Source organism: Micromys minutus (genome assembly GCF_963924665.1).
Source record: "Micromys minutus genome assembly, chromosome: 1".
Classification (NCBI taxonomy): domain Eukaryota; kingdom Metazoa; phylum Chordata; class Mammalia; order Rodentia; family Muridae; genus Micromys; species Micromys minutus.
In genome coordinates, this window is record NC_137969.1 from 81,007,689 (window position 1) to 81,022,328 (window position 14,640).

General features: G+C 42.6%; 1 protein-coding gene across 2 annotated transcripts in view; it reads right to left on the minus strand.

Annotated features, from left to right (window-relative positions):
* Nucleotides 1-14,040: 14,040 nt before the first annotated feature.
* The window catches only part of TNR (tenascin R), a gene marked incomplete at both ends in the record, with an annotated part of 73,908 nt that continues 73,308 nt past the window's right edge, over nt 14,041-14,640 (minus strand). For both annotated transcript variants that reach the window (XM_080923192.1, XM_080923193.1), the window contains one exon: nt 14,041-14,160. In XM_080923192.1, the coding sequence (XP_080779318.1) occupies nt 14,041-14,160 (120 nt within the window). The remainder of the gene's footprint in view (nt 14,161-14,640) is intronic.

The window sequence follows — 14,640 nt, forward strand, 5'->3', positions numbered from 1 at the left end:
GTACTAGGCCTGTCTAATTAGTTAAGAGGGAAAAAAAGACCATTGCCTTCATTCTGACAGGCAACTTGGTTGTCTCCCAATCATATAAAACCTTCAATGCTAGCTCAACCCTGTGGCGTGCTACCATAGCTAGGTGTAATAGAGCAAACCTGTAGTTTCAACTGTGGTAGAGGCAGGAGGATCATGAGTTCAAGGTCTGCTATTGTGTACATAATAAATTCAAAGCTACAGTAAGCCTCGTAGGACTTTATGTGAAAACATAAATAAACATTTAATTAATTAATTAATTAATTAATTAATTAATAAACTGTGGTAACAGTTGCTTTCCAAAACACAACACTGTACCCAAATAATCCTGAAGGATGGCTGGGTCAATGGGAAAGAAAATATCTCACATTTCTGAAACATCTGTATGTGAAAATGGTATCCCTTTCCCCCAGGGCCTCACAGTACTCACTGAGAGACTGAGCTTAGAAAGGAGATCAGTGTGGGGCAGTAGACATTTTTTTCTGGTTATTGCCTTTGTTACCCCTGTTTGACCCATCACCATTCAGCTTTTCGAGGCTGGTGGTCTGCTTAGTCCTGCGCTCTTCCTCTCCTTGTGGATCCCTTTCTATGAATGGCACTGAGATGTGGGTCCTTCTCTGGGCATGTCACTGAGATGTATGCTGTCTGGGGAGTCAGAAACAGGGGACGCACTGACCTTGGTTGCTCAGCTGAGCAGAGTCTTGGACTGATGGCCTATTGTTAGGTACAAATTTGAGATTTAAAGAAAGAGAAACAGTCTTTCCTACAAAGCTTAGTGCTGAGCTTACCTTTCATTTTCATATTTTAAGGAACCAATGCATTGGAGATTGTGAGGTGCTTGGGGACCTCAATCTCTGACATTTGTTATTGTCCATCAGGTAAAACAACAGAGCCGAAGGTCTAATTTACAGTGACTCTTGGTTTGAAGCCCAGTTGACTTCAGGAGAGCCAGTGTAAAGTTCAGTCAGACTCCATTCCCAATGAGATACCAGCTGGAATCTAATCTTGGATCATAAAATCACCCAGAATAATTCTCCCCAAAAGGGAGTAAAGTAAACGAAAAATAAAACACAGCTACATTTTCCAAACATTTATAAACTATATAAAACAAATTTAATAGAAAACTGCAACATTGTTCCATTGGGAGACGCCATTTGGGTTTTGAACTGAAATGGACTGGCCCATGTTTTCTAACTTGTTGCTTTCAGACTCTGCAATGCAATCTCTCTATAGAGGGTGATCTGGAGACATTTCACCAGAGCAAGTTTTTACTACTTAGTGGGACAGTGATGGACTTACTGGAATTTGGTGTGTAGATACCCAGGCTGCTGCTAAACATTGCGATGTACAAGACAGTTCCCCATGACAGAGAAATATCTGATCTGAATATCAATAGTACCGTGTCATTGAGTGTCATTGAATCTGATAAACATAGGCATTTAAAGTTGAGTTGTTATTTGAATCTTTTTTAAAGGGGTGTGGGTTGCAAGTACATCTGTCCAAATATTCCAGAATTTAAATGATCCACGATGGGGTCTTGTGTGATGGTTTGAATATGCTTGGCTCAGGAAATAGCACTATTTGAAGGTGTGGCCTTGTTGGAAGAAGTGTGTCATTTTGGGTGTGGGCTTTAAGACCCTCATTCTAGCTCCCTGGAAACTAGTCTTCCCCCATTTGCCTTTGGAACAAGATATAGAACTCTCAGCTTCTCCCACACCATGCCATGCTTGTCTAAATAATGCCTTGTTTTCTGCCTTGATGATACTGGACTGAACTGCTGAACCTATAAGCCAGCCTCAATTAAATGTTGCGGAGAAATAGGAACACTTCTCCACTGTTGGTGGGGTTGCAAGCTAATACAACCACTCTGGAAATCTGTCTGGCGATACCTCAGAAAATTGGATATAGTACTACCTGAAGACCCAGCTATTCCACTTCTGGGTATATACCCCAGAGACACTTTAATACACAACAAAGATATATGCACCACAATGTTCATAGCGGCTCTATTTATAATAGCCAGAAGCTGGAAGGAACCCAGATGTCCTTCAGAAGACGAATGGATACAAAAATTGTGGTACATATACACAATGGAATACTACTCAGCCACCAGAAACAATGACTTAACCAAATTCTTAAGAAAATGGCTGCATCTAGAGAAGATCATCCTGAGTGAGATAACCCAGTCACAAAAGAACAGACATAATATGCAGTCACTGATAGTGGGATGCTAACCCCAGAGGCTTGCACTCCCCCAGAAACAACTCACAGACTGTATGAAGTCCAAGAAATAAAGAAAACAAAAAATATACATATATTCACAAAACAAGAAGACTTTGACTATTTCCATGTTGCGTTTTGTTTTGCATGTACTTTACGCTTATTGCAACTAGTACGTTTTCAATGCATACTGTCAAGCCCTTGAAAAAAATCAAGTACTGACTAAAAAACATATTCACATGGAAAAAATAAATAAAAGTTGTCTTTGTCCTGGTGTTTGTTCAAAGCAATGGAAACCCTAACTAACACATCTGGGAATGAGATAGGAGGGCAGAAGTAGATCTATGCAGACTTTCTTAACAACTCCTCCTGGCAATAGGCCCACCTAGTTACCTTTAAGATCCTGGACTGTCATTGTTGCCAAGTTTTTCATGGTAGCTTCTCTGTGAGCTTTACTTAAGTTATAAAAAGTGAACATGTGGTTCCTAAATCAAGCAAGGTACTACCAAAATCTATAGGTAACCTACAGGTAATCTATATGTAATACCCACAATGCCTCACAGTGCTCGGTGTATTATTTTAATCTATCTTAACATTTCCTGTAAAGCTAGAAATTGAATTTTCATAATTGCTACTATATTTCTGGTAATTTCCCTTTGTTTCCCAGAAGCCTCTAAAAAGCCAATTTTTACAAAACACAGACCCAAAGACTTTACAAAGCTATGTAGGGACACTGAGCAGTAATCTCTGATGACAGCATTTTTTTTTCATTTAAAGCTTTAAAAACCATCAACATTAGCAAAGTGTCATCACCTTTTAGGACGCTCCCTCTTTCTCTTGAGGAGGATGTAGGAGCAATCAGTTCTTCAAGAAGGTTCTGTTGGCTCACAGAGACAAGGAGTTCCTTAATTGCCACTTTTCTCAGTGTTTGAAATGTTTGAAATGTGCCTGAGTTTTAGAAAGAAATTTCAATATTGAAATGACAACGCTTATCCTAATTAGTTGAGTTCTTTCATTGCATGTCTTTTTCCAGTCTCCCATGAACACATAAACATAAGTTGGGGAAATTTTACTCTATTTTATTTGACAAGTTTTGAGCAAGCGGACTTATGTATGGAGTATCTAGATTGGAAAGAAGAAATTTCAGCAAAAAATGAGTGGGGAGGGAAAGAAGCAAAAAGTGATTAAATGTTTGACCTATTAAACTTTTGTCTGCATTATGATGTCCCCATCAGAGGGACATCTATGGGACAGTAGCAATTCCTATTGTGGTAGTTAATTTTTGTGTCACCCTGCCCATACCACACAGTACCCAGATTAAATGTTATTTCCATGTGTGTATCTGAGAGAGTGCTACTGCAGAAGACAGGCATGGACCGACAAGTTAGGGAAGTAGACTGTGTTCCCCATGTGGGTGGGTACCATCTCAACAGTTGAGGGCAGAAATGGGCAGAAAAGTTACAAAAGGTGTTGAGTCTGTACTTGCTGGTTTTGTGTCTACTTGTCACAAGCTGGAGTTATCACAGAGAAAGGAGCCTCAGTTGAGGAAATGCCTCCATGAGATCTACTGTAAGGCATTTTCTCAACTATGATCAAGGAGGGGGTGACGTCCCACTGTGGGGTGGTGCCATCCCTGGGCTGGTAGACCTGGGTTCTATAAGAAAGCAAGCTGAGCAAGCCAGGGGAAGCAAGCCAGGGGAAGCAAGCCAGTAAGCAACATCCCTCCATGGCCTCTGCACCAGCTCTTGCTTCTTGACATGCTTGGGTTTCAGTCCTGACTTCTTTTGGTGATGAACATCAATATGGAAGAGTAAGCTGAATAAACCCTTTCCTCCCCAACTTGCTTCTTGGTCATGATGCTTCTGCAGGAATAGAAACCTTGACTAAGACAGACTCCTATTTGTCTCTGCTTTCTTCTGAGTTGAGACCTTGTTATTTTTCTACCCTTATACTGGATTGTCATTGGCTTTCCTGGTTCTTTGGCCTTTAGACTTGAACTGAACTATACCATTGGCTTTTTTGGGTTTCCAGCTTGTAGATGACAGATCATGAGACTTCTTAACTCCATGGTCACATAGGCCAATTGTTGTCTGTCTGTTTTCTATCATCACCACTTGTTAGTTTTGTTTCTTAGGAGAACTCGAACACATCAGAACCAAAGTCCCAGCACTTAATATGGACTTAGTTGGCATATGGTGGGGGGATAAATAATATCTCTTCACTGGATAAAGGAGAGGAGGTGCAAATATCTTCAAGAAGGTAGGAATGGGAGGCATCATAAAGTCACCAGGAAGTCTTTGTTGCTTGAAGTTATGTTTAATTATGTGTATGTGTGTGTGTGTGTGTGTGTGTGTGTGTGTATGTATGTATGCGTACGTACACAAGCATACTCAACAGTACAGAGGCCAGAAATGGGCTTTGGGTTTCTTGAGGCTGAAGCTACCTAGGCAGTTGTGAGATGCCCAATATGGGTGCTGGCAACTCTACTTAGGTAATGAATATGAGCAGCATATATTCTTATGAGGTGCTTCTCCAGCCAATAGTCTTCGTCTGTTTAACTAAAGTCAGCATTTGGTTTGCTCCTTAATAGGTATTCATTGAGTGTGGACAGAAAGACGATTGAAAAGGAACAAGAGACACATATACATGAATGTTTAAGAGTGCAATGTGTATTTTTCTTAGAATGCCTTGCAAACCTTGGAAGTGGAGCACATTCTATGTGTTATAGCAAAGGGTGGGACCCAGGACTGCAGGCCTCTCGTTTTGTGATGATGTCTTATTACTGTCTGGCAGAATGACCACTGCTGAAGCACAGATTCCCAGGGCCACTCAGGGTATTATGGGAGAGAAGATACTGCAGGGTAATTGCACTGATTACTAATGCTGTGAACATTTCTCGTGCTTAATAATCCACTTTTAATTTTACCAGTGGCAGTTTGTAGTTTCTACAACACAGCAGTAATTAAGTCTGTGTTCAGATGGTTGTAAATGTACCCAGAGGTCTTAAGCAATGGGTGAATTATACTCATTTAAGTTAGAACATAATGCTACCATGCAGCCTTCTCAGAATAAATACTAATTACTGAAGTTCCTTTAAATTCCACTAGATCCCTTTCGTTTTTACTTCTGTATCCAGACAGTAAGAGCTTCAGAGAAATAAACTTTCTTCTCAATATTATAGTAATACTCCTCTGGTACACAATTCTGAGGCCTGGGCTCCTGAAGGTTTATTCAAAGCAGGGACAGAAAATGTGGCTGTTTTTAAAGTCCTTCCTTGAATGACATCCTAGAATTTGGGGGGTGGGGAGGATGAATAGTGTTGATGAAATGGGGAAATGGGGCACAGGGACATAGAGGGCTCCTTCAGTTTGCCCAGAGAATGTCCCAGAGGTGTGAAGAGGCCTGTTGGCACTGGAAAAGAGGCAAGAATAAATTCTTCTTCATGCTTCTTCTCCGAAATGTAATTTAGTCTTTCTTTCACTATTTCTCCATTTTAACAAGGGATGTAAAGAATGTTTTCTCTTCCTTGGTTTGGGGATTTCACAACGCTTGGCCTGTGCTGTGGCCTCCTGCTCTCTCATGTGGTCCCAGGGGGTCATCCAACATTTATAGCAAACTCCTTCTGGCTTAGTATCTATACACTGCCTCATGCTCCTTAGTGGTTTTCCTTCTTTAATGATTTGCATTATCATGAGACCTGGTCACTTTGCCCTCCCCCTGCCAGGCTTTAACAAACCTTTCCCTGGGACAGGGCTCCTTCAGTTTAATGCACTTAATGCAGTCTATGGGTCAGGTACCTTGAGACTTTCTGATTTTGCGACCCTATGAAACTGGACAGATGAGTGTTTCTCTCGTCATCCTCTTACTGGGGCCATTTCTCAGACAAGATTATATCTAATATTATCCAGAGGGTAGAGTTGATCTTACACTGTACGTTAACAGAAAGATAAAGGGAGATGGCCTTTATGGGTGAGCAAAGTGAGAAAGAATTGGCCACCAGAGCCACCATTAGAATGGCTGGTGGTAAGCTGGCTGAACAAGTTCCAAGCAGAAGTCAAGGCATAAACTAAAGGAAGGCAGGGAGGGTTAGAAAATTAGGTCTGTCAAATAGTCTCAGCCAACACCCATAGGTGGCACTAAAGATTTGGAAATGTGACTTCCACTGGGTACAGGAGGGTTGAGGGAGCCAGGAGAGAATCAGGAGAGAGGCAGGAGGCAGACTGGACCACTGTCATGGTGACTGTTCTGGGACACAAAACCATAGATAAGAACCTTCAATTAACTGGTGACTTTTGTAATGGTAAAGAAAGAGTGATATTTTGAGCTTGGAGGAGAGGGAAAACAGGCAAGAAAGGTAGAGGGGCATAGAGAGATGAGGGAGGAGGTGCAGCCGTGGAGGGAGAGAAATGAGAGGGCAATGCTGTAATGGCAAAATAGAAACAGTGGATCTGGGACACATAACAGGGATCAGGGACAGTGGGATAGCCCACTGGAGCTGGTAACTGCTTAAGAGAGAGGACCCCGAGAAATCAGGATTAAAGAGGCATCCCTCCAACATTTCCCCAAAGGATGGCGAAGACACATGCACATTTCCTTCAGGATCTTTTATTAACGTATAGAAAATGTGTTTAAAAAAGGAACTATACAGAGGCTAAAAGCAACCAGGACTAAAAATACTAGTTAACAATGGTTAACAAGCAGATTCCAGTCTTTGAGCTACGGTGCCATGAAAGGATGGGGCAATTTGGCTCTTCCTCTTCATTTCTCTATAGTTTTTTATTTGATTTCATCAGAGTGTGTACCACTTATGACCATACACCATACAGCCCTTCTCTTCTTCTTCCTTTTGGCCTTTGTTTAAAAAAAAAGAGCCTTTTCAAGAGCAGTGTAGCTACAAAGTCAGTAAATTCGTTCATCTTTGTTATTTTACCCCAAAAAAGGCTATTAAAGGTTAAAACCACAAATTCAAATTCGGAGAGAATGGAGGATTTGGTGCTTATGATTTCTTAGAATGGCAACTGAGAAACCACCAGGATGAGTTTCACTTGCTTGGGTCCCCAGGCAATAAAACCCAGTAGAATCACAGTGACTTGTTTTGGGCACCTGGAAATTTCTATAGGCTTGAAGATACTTGGGGTTAACATGTGTGTGTGTGTGTGTGTGTGTGTGTGTGTGTGTGTGTGTATGTGTGTGTGTGTAAATATAGGAGGGAGGAACACATCTATTAAAGAGAGGCAGGAAGGACTAGAGTCTTATAGATTCTGACCTTTGTGAGTTCCTGTGGCATCCCTATGCCCTGAAGGGGGATAGTCAAGAAAGAAGCTAACATACGATTACTCTGCTGAAAGACAGTTTTTCAGGAACTGCAGTGCTTGCTGTGTCTAATGAGTGTCTGAGGTGTTCCAGAGGAGGTACCATCAGAGGGGACCTGAACTCGCTTTTGGGAAGACCTGGTCCTTTTAACATAAATAAGAGGGAAACAGGACTCAGTGTTGGGAGTTGTTGCCTGATAGTTGAAGCCACCAAGTTTCTGATATCTTTCTAAATCTTCCAAAGTAGCAAAGCTTGTCAGGATTGTGACAAATTGTTCTCCTAGACGTCTCTCTCACAGAGATGAGGGATCGGTAGGGAGCAGGAAAAAGGAAATGAGAAAGTAAACACACAGGACTTCTCTCCTGACTTTTTGTTGTTCCAGTCTTTACAAATGTCCTGTTATGTTTCTTTGGGGACTTGGGATCTGCGATCTGATGATTTTAGCCTAGAAAATCCATAAGATATTTGCATTTTCTGCTATTTGTATTTGTTTGAGCGCATTCATAAATCTTCCTTTGTAAATTCTAGGGTTAAACTGATACCGAGGCATGTGCACAGTGCTATCCTGTGGTCTCTCTTTCCTTGATCTTGGTTCTGTGAATTGTTCTAGTTTGGAAAACGGTCTGTGTTAGAAAAGAGAAGCAGCTGTTCTGCCCAGCCCTGGGGTGGGAAGTCATGTTTGTGTTCTGATACTGTCTTCAAAACTTTAAACAGAAAGGAAAAAGAATTGCTACCGGATTATTTCTTACTACCTCTGACAGCTGGGGCTGAGGGTCCAAGGGACCCTCAGTGACATAGCAGGAAGAAAAAGAAAAAAATTTCATTTGTTAAAAAAAAAAAAGGAGAGGTGGATGGAGTTAGAAACATCATGAGAATGGTACTAAAGTTCAAGATGGCGGCTGCCTGGTCAATATGACAGCAGCTTTTCAAACTGGAAAAATTAAGGTTGCTTGACTTAGACAGAGACAGTGATACTCCTCAGAAACTATGTGACCTCAAACATGTTATTTAACAACCCCGTGCTTTCCTTTCCCTCTTTTAGAAAATGATTAAAACTTATCCTGGATTGGGATGAGGGAGGGTTCAATAAAGTAATTGATGTGAAGCCCTTTGTGCAGAATCTGATCAATAGGTATACAATAAATAGTGTTTTTCTTAGTCTCTGTTAGGAGAGACAGAATATTTTAAAAATTGTACCAGGTTACCCCATTTCCGTGTCTAATTAGTTGTGTGAAATACAGCAAGCTGCCTGCCTACGTTAGCCTTCCTTTTCTTGAGTACGACATGAGAGTGCCATGTTAGATGGCTTCTAGAATTTCTTTTGGCTTCAAAGAAGTTTTCTTTAATGTTTGCCTAGAAGACAGGGTTGAGTATGTTAGTGTTCAATGACAGATTGTTTAAAGGCTACAGGTTTCTCTGTGGGTTGTAAAAGCATTGACAAGAAAAAACAGTTCTTATCCATATGTCTGCCCTACAACCCTAACCCCATCTTGATTCCTGAGTATAGTGTGCCTACATCTTAAAGATTCTTGTACTTTCTCTCCAGAGCCCATGGTAGCCACTAGCCAATAACCATACCCAGGAGAGTGTTGGGGTGGAGGGGGTTGAAAGGATTCAATATTTCCAAGGAAGGAATTGAGCTTTAACCTAGTCTTACGGCTCAGATAATAGGAGATGTTCTATCTAGTTAATAGAGGATCTTAGGAACAAGGATCTTGTTGAATGGGCATCCTGCAAAGTCTTCTTAAGCTGTGGAAGAAGTGAGGATTTCCTGTTTGGGAAAACTGTAACACTGTCCAAAGGCTGTGAGGTTTGCCAAGGACATTTGGACAATGAAATACTGCAGGTGCAATGAAGTCATGATTTGGGGGAAGAGTGACCTTAAAACATAAGTCAGAATAAATAATGTCAAACAAAGCTGTACTAGCAGGGGAAGAAAAAGTGAGGTTGCGGCAAGATTGGTTGAGCAGCAAAGAAAGCCCTCCCCGCTCTCACTTCTGCACAGCAAGGCTTCCTGTCTCAGGCGAAGGGGCAAATCCATGGGTGTTTCAGCAGAGACCAGAATCTTTGAAGCCAATGCCACTGCCTTTATCTTCGTCACTCACCCAGTTTCTGTGTTTCCACTGTGTAGTCATCTCTAAGGTTCGCTCTTATTTTATAAGATTCTATCAGCTACTTTTATTTAACTTACTTTCCCCCCCCTCTTCCTAGCTATTTTCTCAGCTCTCAAAGAAGACAAAACTGGTTTAACTAAATCCAGCGTGGATTTAGTTAGGATAAACTAAAGCTACTTTTTCCAAAGGGACCCTCATCTGCACCAACACACATCCTCTGAAAACAGAAGCCTCCCCTAGTCCCAGTGATGTCTCTTCCTATCGGAGTAGGTTTCCCTATATAATTTGAGTAGCTTTCATTCATTCTATGAATTCTTATTTTGCCTAGTGGTGCCAAAATACTGTAATATTATGGGGAGAGATGCATATGGGAGAGTTGGACTGTGGAAGAAGCAAAGGCTCAGAGGAAAGAAGTTAGTCACAGAACTTCAGAAATGTGTTCTGAGGACCCAGTGGGATAGTAAAAGAGAGACCAGCTCTGTCCCCTTCTCCCCAGAGGAGAAAACCTTTGCTACTCTGTTATATGAATGAAAGAGACCGAACCAAGCATCTTTGTGTAGCCTTGGCAAGCTTGAGGCAAGCTAAGCATTATCTCACCTCCTCTAGGACAGTAGGATGTAAATAGAGGTAAACATGACCTCCCCTCTCCCTCTTTGGAGAGACAAAATGCAACCAAGGAGTTAGGTCCAATAGGAGTTCAGTGATTATCAAGCAATGGATAGAAAAGCATGTATCTTGGGAAAGTGCTCCCTATCCCCCGAAATCCTAGGGGGAAGAAAGAGAAAAGGCCATGGCTCCAGGGTGTTTTAAAATGTCCACAACTCTCACAAATCCCATTTTTCTTTCTCCAGAGAAAAGGACCAAGGGGAACTCATCAAACTTTTCTCAATGTATACTTTGAAAAAGCTCCTTGAAAAGATCCTATAATGACCTCTTGTCCCATAATCTATAGCTCTGTCCTTATACTAGACTTTAAAGGTAAAGATGTGTTTAGGACAGTTTGTATAGGCACTGAGCTCACTGGCAAGGCAACCTTGGTCCTTGAAATTTGCCTTTAAAATGAGAATTTTCTATCTAGAAGGAGCTGATTGGCTCCCTAATGGAAGGCAACAGGGATATTTGGGGTGAATCTCACCTCTTTAGAGACTGGGTGTTGGTAGCTGGGAGAAGGGGACATTGAAATATTGACGGGAGCTTGTCCTGGATTTCTCTACCGCCTTGTTGCTGTTCTTCTACAAGTTTCCTGTATAAATGGGTCCTGGGTCCTGGTTTGGGCTGAGGCTACCAGAACCATAAGAACTATGCTGCTTCCTGCCCCATGTCTCATAAGTGATTCAGTGGGCATCTGGGAGCTGTGAGCACCACTTTGGTCCTCTTATCAAGTTCCCCTTCCTCATTAAATAGGATCTGAAGGCCAACGCTTTCTACAGGGTTGTCATTCCTAACAAAGAGTCTTCCCAATTAATGTCTTCACCTTCCAGAAATAGCCCTGGGAAAAGAAGAATTTAGTATAGGAACAACTTGTCTATGATGGGGCGTGCAAAGAGGAGGTGTGTCCCAGCTCCCAATTCTAGGCAGTGAATCCATGACTGTCTCTGGTGATTGGTTGTTACTGTTTTTCTTGTTGTTTGAGTTTTTGTGTGAGCCTGCAGTTATACTGTCTTCTTGATAAGGCCCCTTCCATTCATTCTGAGACCCTTATGGGAATCTTGGGTGATTAGAATGAGTGCTAAGCAGTGCTGCCTGCTCCTCTGGGACAAAGCCAGGTGTTGGAAGAAGCAGATTGAAAATGGAATTAGGTAAGAAGCCCAGTGAGGAAGCTAAGCCAGGCAAGTTCAGAAGCTTTGGGTTAAGCTCCCCATGATCTTGAGAAGCCAGTTTCTTCAAAACATAGAATTTGGGGGGACTCCCCCCTCTTAACAAAAGGGATCTCTAAACCCTATTACAGAAGGTTGGATGAGCTGATCTTTGAGATCTCTTCCTTACTTTAAAATTTCTTTAAACGAATCTAAGCGATGCAGCTGATATTATTTATAAAAAATGTTCCACAGGATGAAACATCTCCGATGAAGAGCAGGTTTGGATTTCCATTGATATTTTTTGATTCTTTTTCTGGAAGTGATGACAAAAGTTTGTTCCATTTCAGCTCCCTTGATGAGGTGGGCTGTGTGGGCACACCCAGGACCTTGGCTCTGCTCTCATAGCCAGAATGGCTTCAGCTTCTTTTAGCATTGGTTTTTGGTGTGCGTGTGTCTGTGTGTGTGTGTGTGTGTGTGTGTGTGTGTGTGTGTGTTCTGAATCAATCTCTTTACTCCCTTCTTTCTTTCCCTCCCCCTCTCCATCTCCTTCCACAAGGATTCTGGCCTTTCCTTAGTTGTGATGGCTCACCAAGGCCAACTTTGATTATGCTTTCCTATCACAGATTAACATTATTGACTGTTAAACCTAAAGGGGTGTTAGAAATCCTTTTGGTCTAAATCTGATCCAACTGGGTGAGAAAACCAAGGCCCAGAGATTTGGACAAACCCATCAAGAGTTTGTACTGTGGTAAAGGTGGCCCTGTATCACATCCCTCAAGTCCCTCTTTGAATGTGCATACTCCAGTTCTGCATGGTTGGCCCACATCTAGTTAACTCTCATATGACCTATATGCTTCCCTCGTTTGTCCCTTCTCTTAGCTGCTTAAAGTCCATGATGGCTTAAAAGGTGAAAAACCCCACCTGTGTTTTTGGCCTTGGGTAGGTCAGTGGCTCTGTATTACAAGGATGGGGGAAGTTACAGAAAATGGCAAGCTAACTCCAATGTCACCATGCTAAGCATGTGATCATCAGCCCAGGAGGACTGCTGGTTCTGGCTCAAAGCTTGGTTAGATGGTGGCTGTTTCTATTTCAAGATGCCAGCTTACCTAGTAACTGGTTGATACAGGTATAAGATGCCCCAAATGATAACCATGGCCCTATAGCACACACTGGGTCCTCAGAGATGGGAGAGGACAAGGAGACAGGGAGAAGGCAGCTGAGAAACTTGGCACAGTTTGGGCAGATGCTGCAGGGAAGACTGGCTGGATTTTTATTTGTGGAGAAGCTGAAAGAGCATGGCTTCAATGGCTCCCAGTTCTCCAGGGCTTAAAAATCAAATCATGTGAGAGCAGGGAGATCACTCCGCTCACCTTTGGAGTTCTGAATGCAATTTCCTCTGGCACTTTTCATTTTTCTTCTCAGGGCAGGATAACAGAGGGAAATGGCAAACGTTTCTCCTGATCTCACCTCATTGAGGGGGTCAGTTCTGTTTACTACAGGATCAAAGCAAACAAGCAAAAGACCTGGACAAACCTTCTGTCTCCTCCCAAGGTAATCAGTCAGGGGAATGGCTCATACAACTTTCCCCCCTGATTCTTATCTTATGAAGCCACTTGCACTGAGTATAGTGTGGCTGGATCCAGAATTAGAGACCCTTAGCTAGGAATCAGGGGAAGGAATCTATGGTGAATCCGATCATAAATTCACAAGGCAGCACTAAGCAAGGTCAGTTTCCAGTAGGACCTATAGACTCCCTGGTAGGTGACCTAATTTCTACTCCTGTCCTTTGTCAATGTCTGATGCAAACATGCTGGAAACAATAACCTTCCCCAAGTCTCACCACCAAAGAAAGTTATTCCATGACAATAGCTTATGACACGCAGGGAACAGCTGTTGTACGTCCCAGGGCCAGGATCAGACAACATTGATAACTAGAGTTCTAAACAGTGTTTGGTTTGGTAGGGCTATAGGGTCTAGGGGGGTAGAAATAAGGAGGGGGTGGGGCTGGAAGAGAGGCCACTCCTTCTAAAAGTTAAGTGTCAGAATGTGAGAATCTTTAGCCCATTGCAATGAGCTTGAACTGTTTTGCCAGGATGTGCTGGGTGTCTTGCTTCTTAAGAGAAGATTGGCCATGCTTTCTTGCTGAAGCTTCTCTAGGATGACATGCTCACCTGGCCATGGTCAGCAGTGACTAGATTACTATTACTTACAAGTTGGAAAGTATCTCAGAAGAGGGGGGTAGAGAAAGCTGCGTGTGTGCCCATCACTGTAACAATCTGTACTTCGTGGCTTGTTTCTTTTTTTTTTAAACTCCCCAGTTTTCCTCCTCTGTGAGAAAAGAGGGGTGATCAGGCAGGACTGGTTAGCAGGGAGCATGTAGCCTGAGAGTCAGGCTCCAAGGCAGCAGAAACTATGAGCAGATGGTACCTAACGATCCCTGCTTCCTTCAGATAGTCTGAATATGTTATGAAGCACATTACTGTTGCCCCTCCCCCCCTTGTCTCATATTATAAAATACAAACAAATGACAGAAAAGATCGTTTGGCTGGTGGCTGGCTGCCCAGTGCTCAGAATTTCAAGGCTCGCCGTTTTCTCCCGGATGTGAGACGATGGATGTAGGGCCTCATCTTCATTTCTACAAAGGGGATGGAGAATTCATGGCCTTTCCAATGGTACCAGTTGATCCCCTGCGTGTGAGAAAGATGAACATGTCAGATCACCTTCCCCCTCAGCAGAGCACCCTGACTGAAGAGAATGGCTGGACCGAGAGAGTCACTTATACATTTAACTGTTCTCAGTTTACAAGAGGCTCATGACAGAGTTCTCAATATGATGCAGAGAACTGAGTCTCCTTCCAGTGTCCCCTGTGTCTATAAAAGGCAAGTCATGGGTCATTTCTTATTGCCAGTTTTATGATTTGCCTTCAGCAGTTTCTGGGGGTAGGGGACTGTGGCGAATGTCAAAATCTCAACTAGGTGGAAGCATTTTGAATAGTGGGGTTGTGGGCAGCTCATTCGTGATGCAGAGATTTGGGTGGTTTCTACCTAGGGTCATCAACCTCTGGGGGTTTGGTTGAGTGTGTTTCAGCTGCTTTCCTGTCACTGAGCCCAGACTGTGGGCTTGCAGTCTCTGGGGGAAATAGCCTAGATTACCAAGGTTTCTGACCT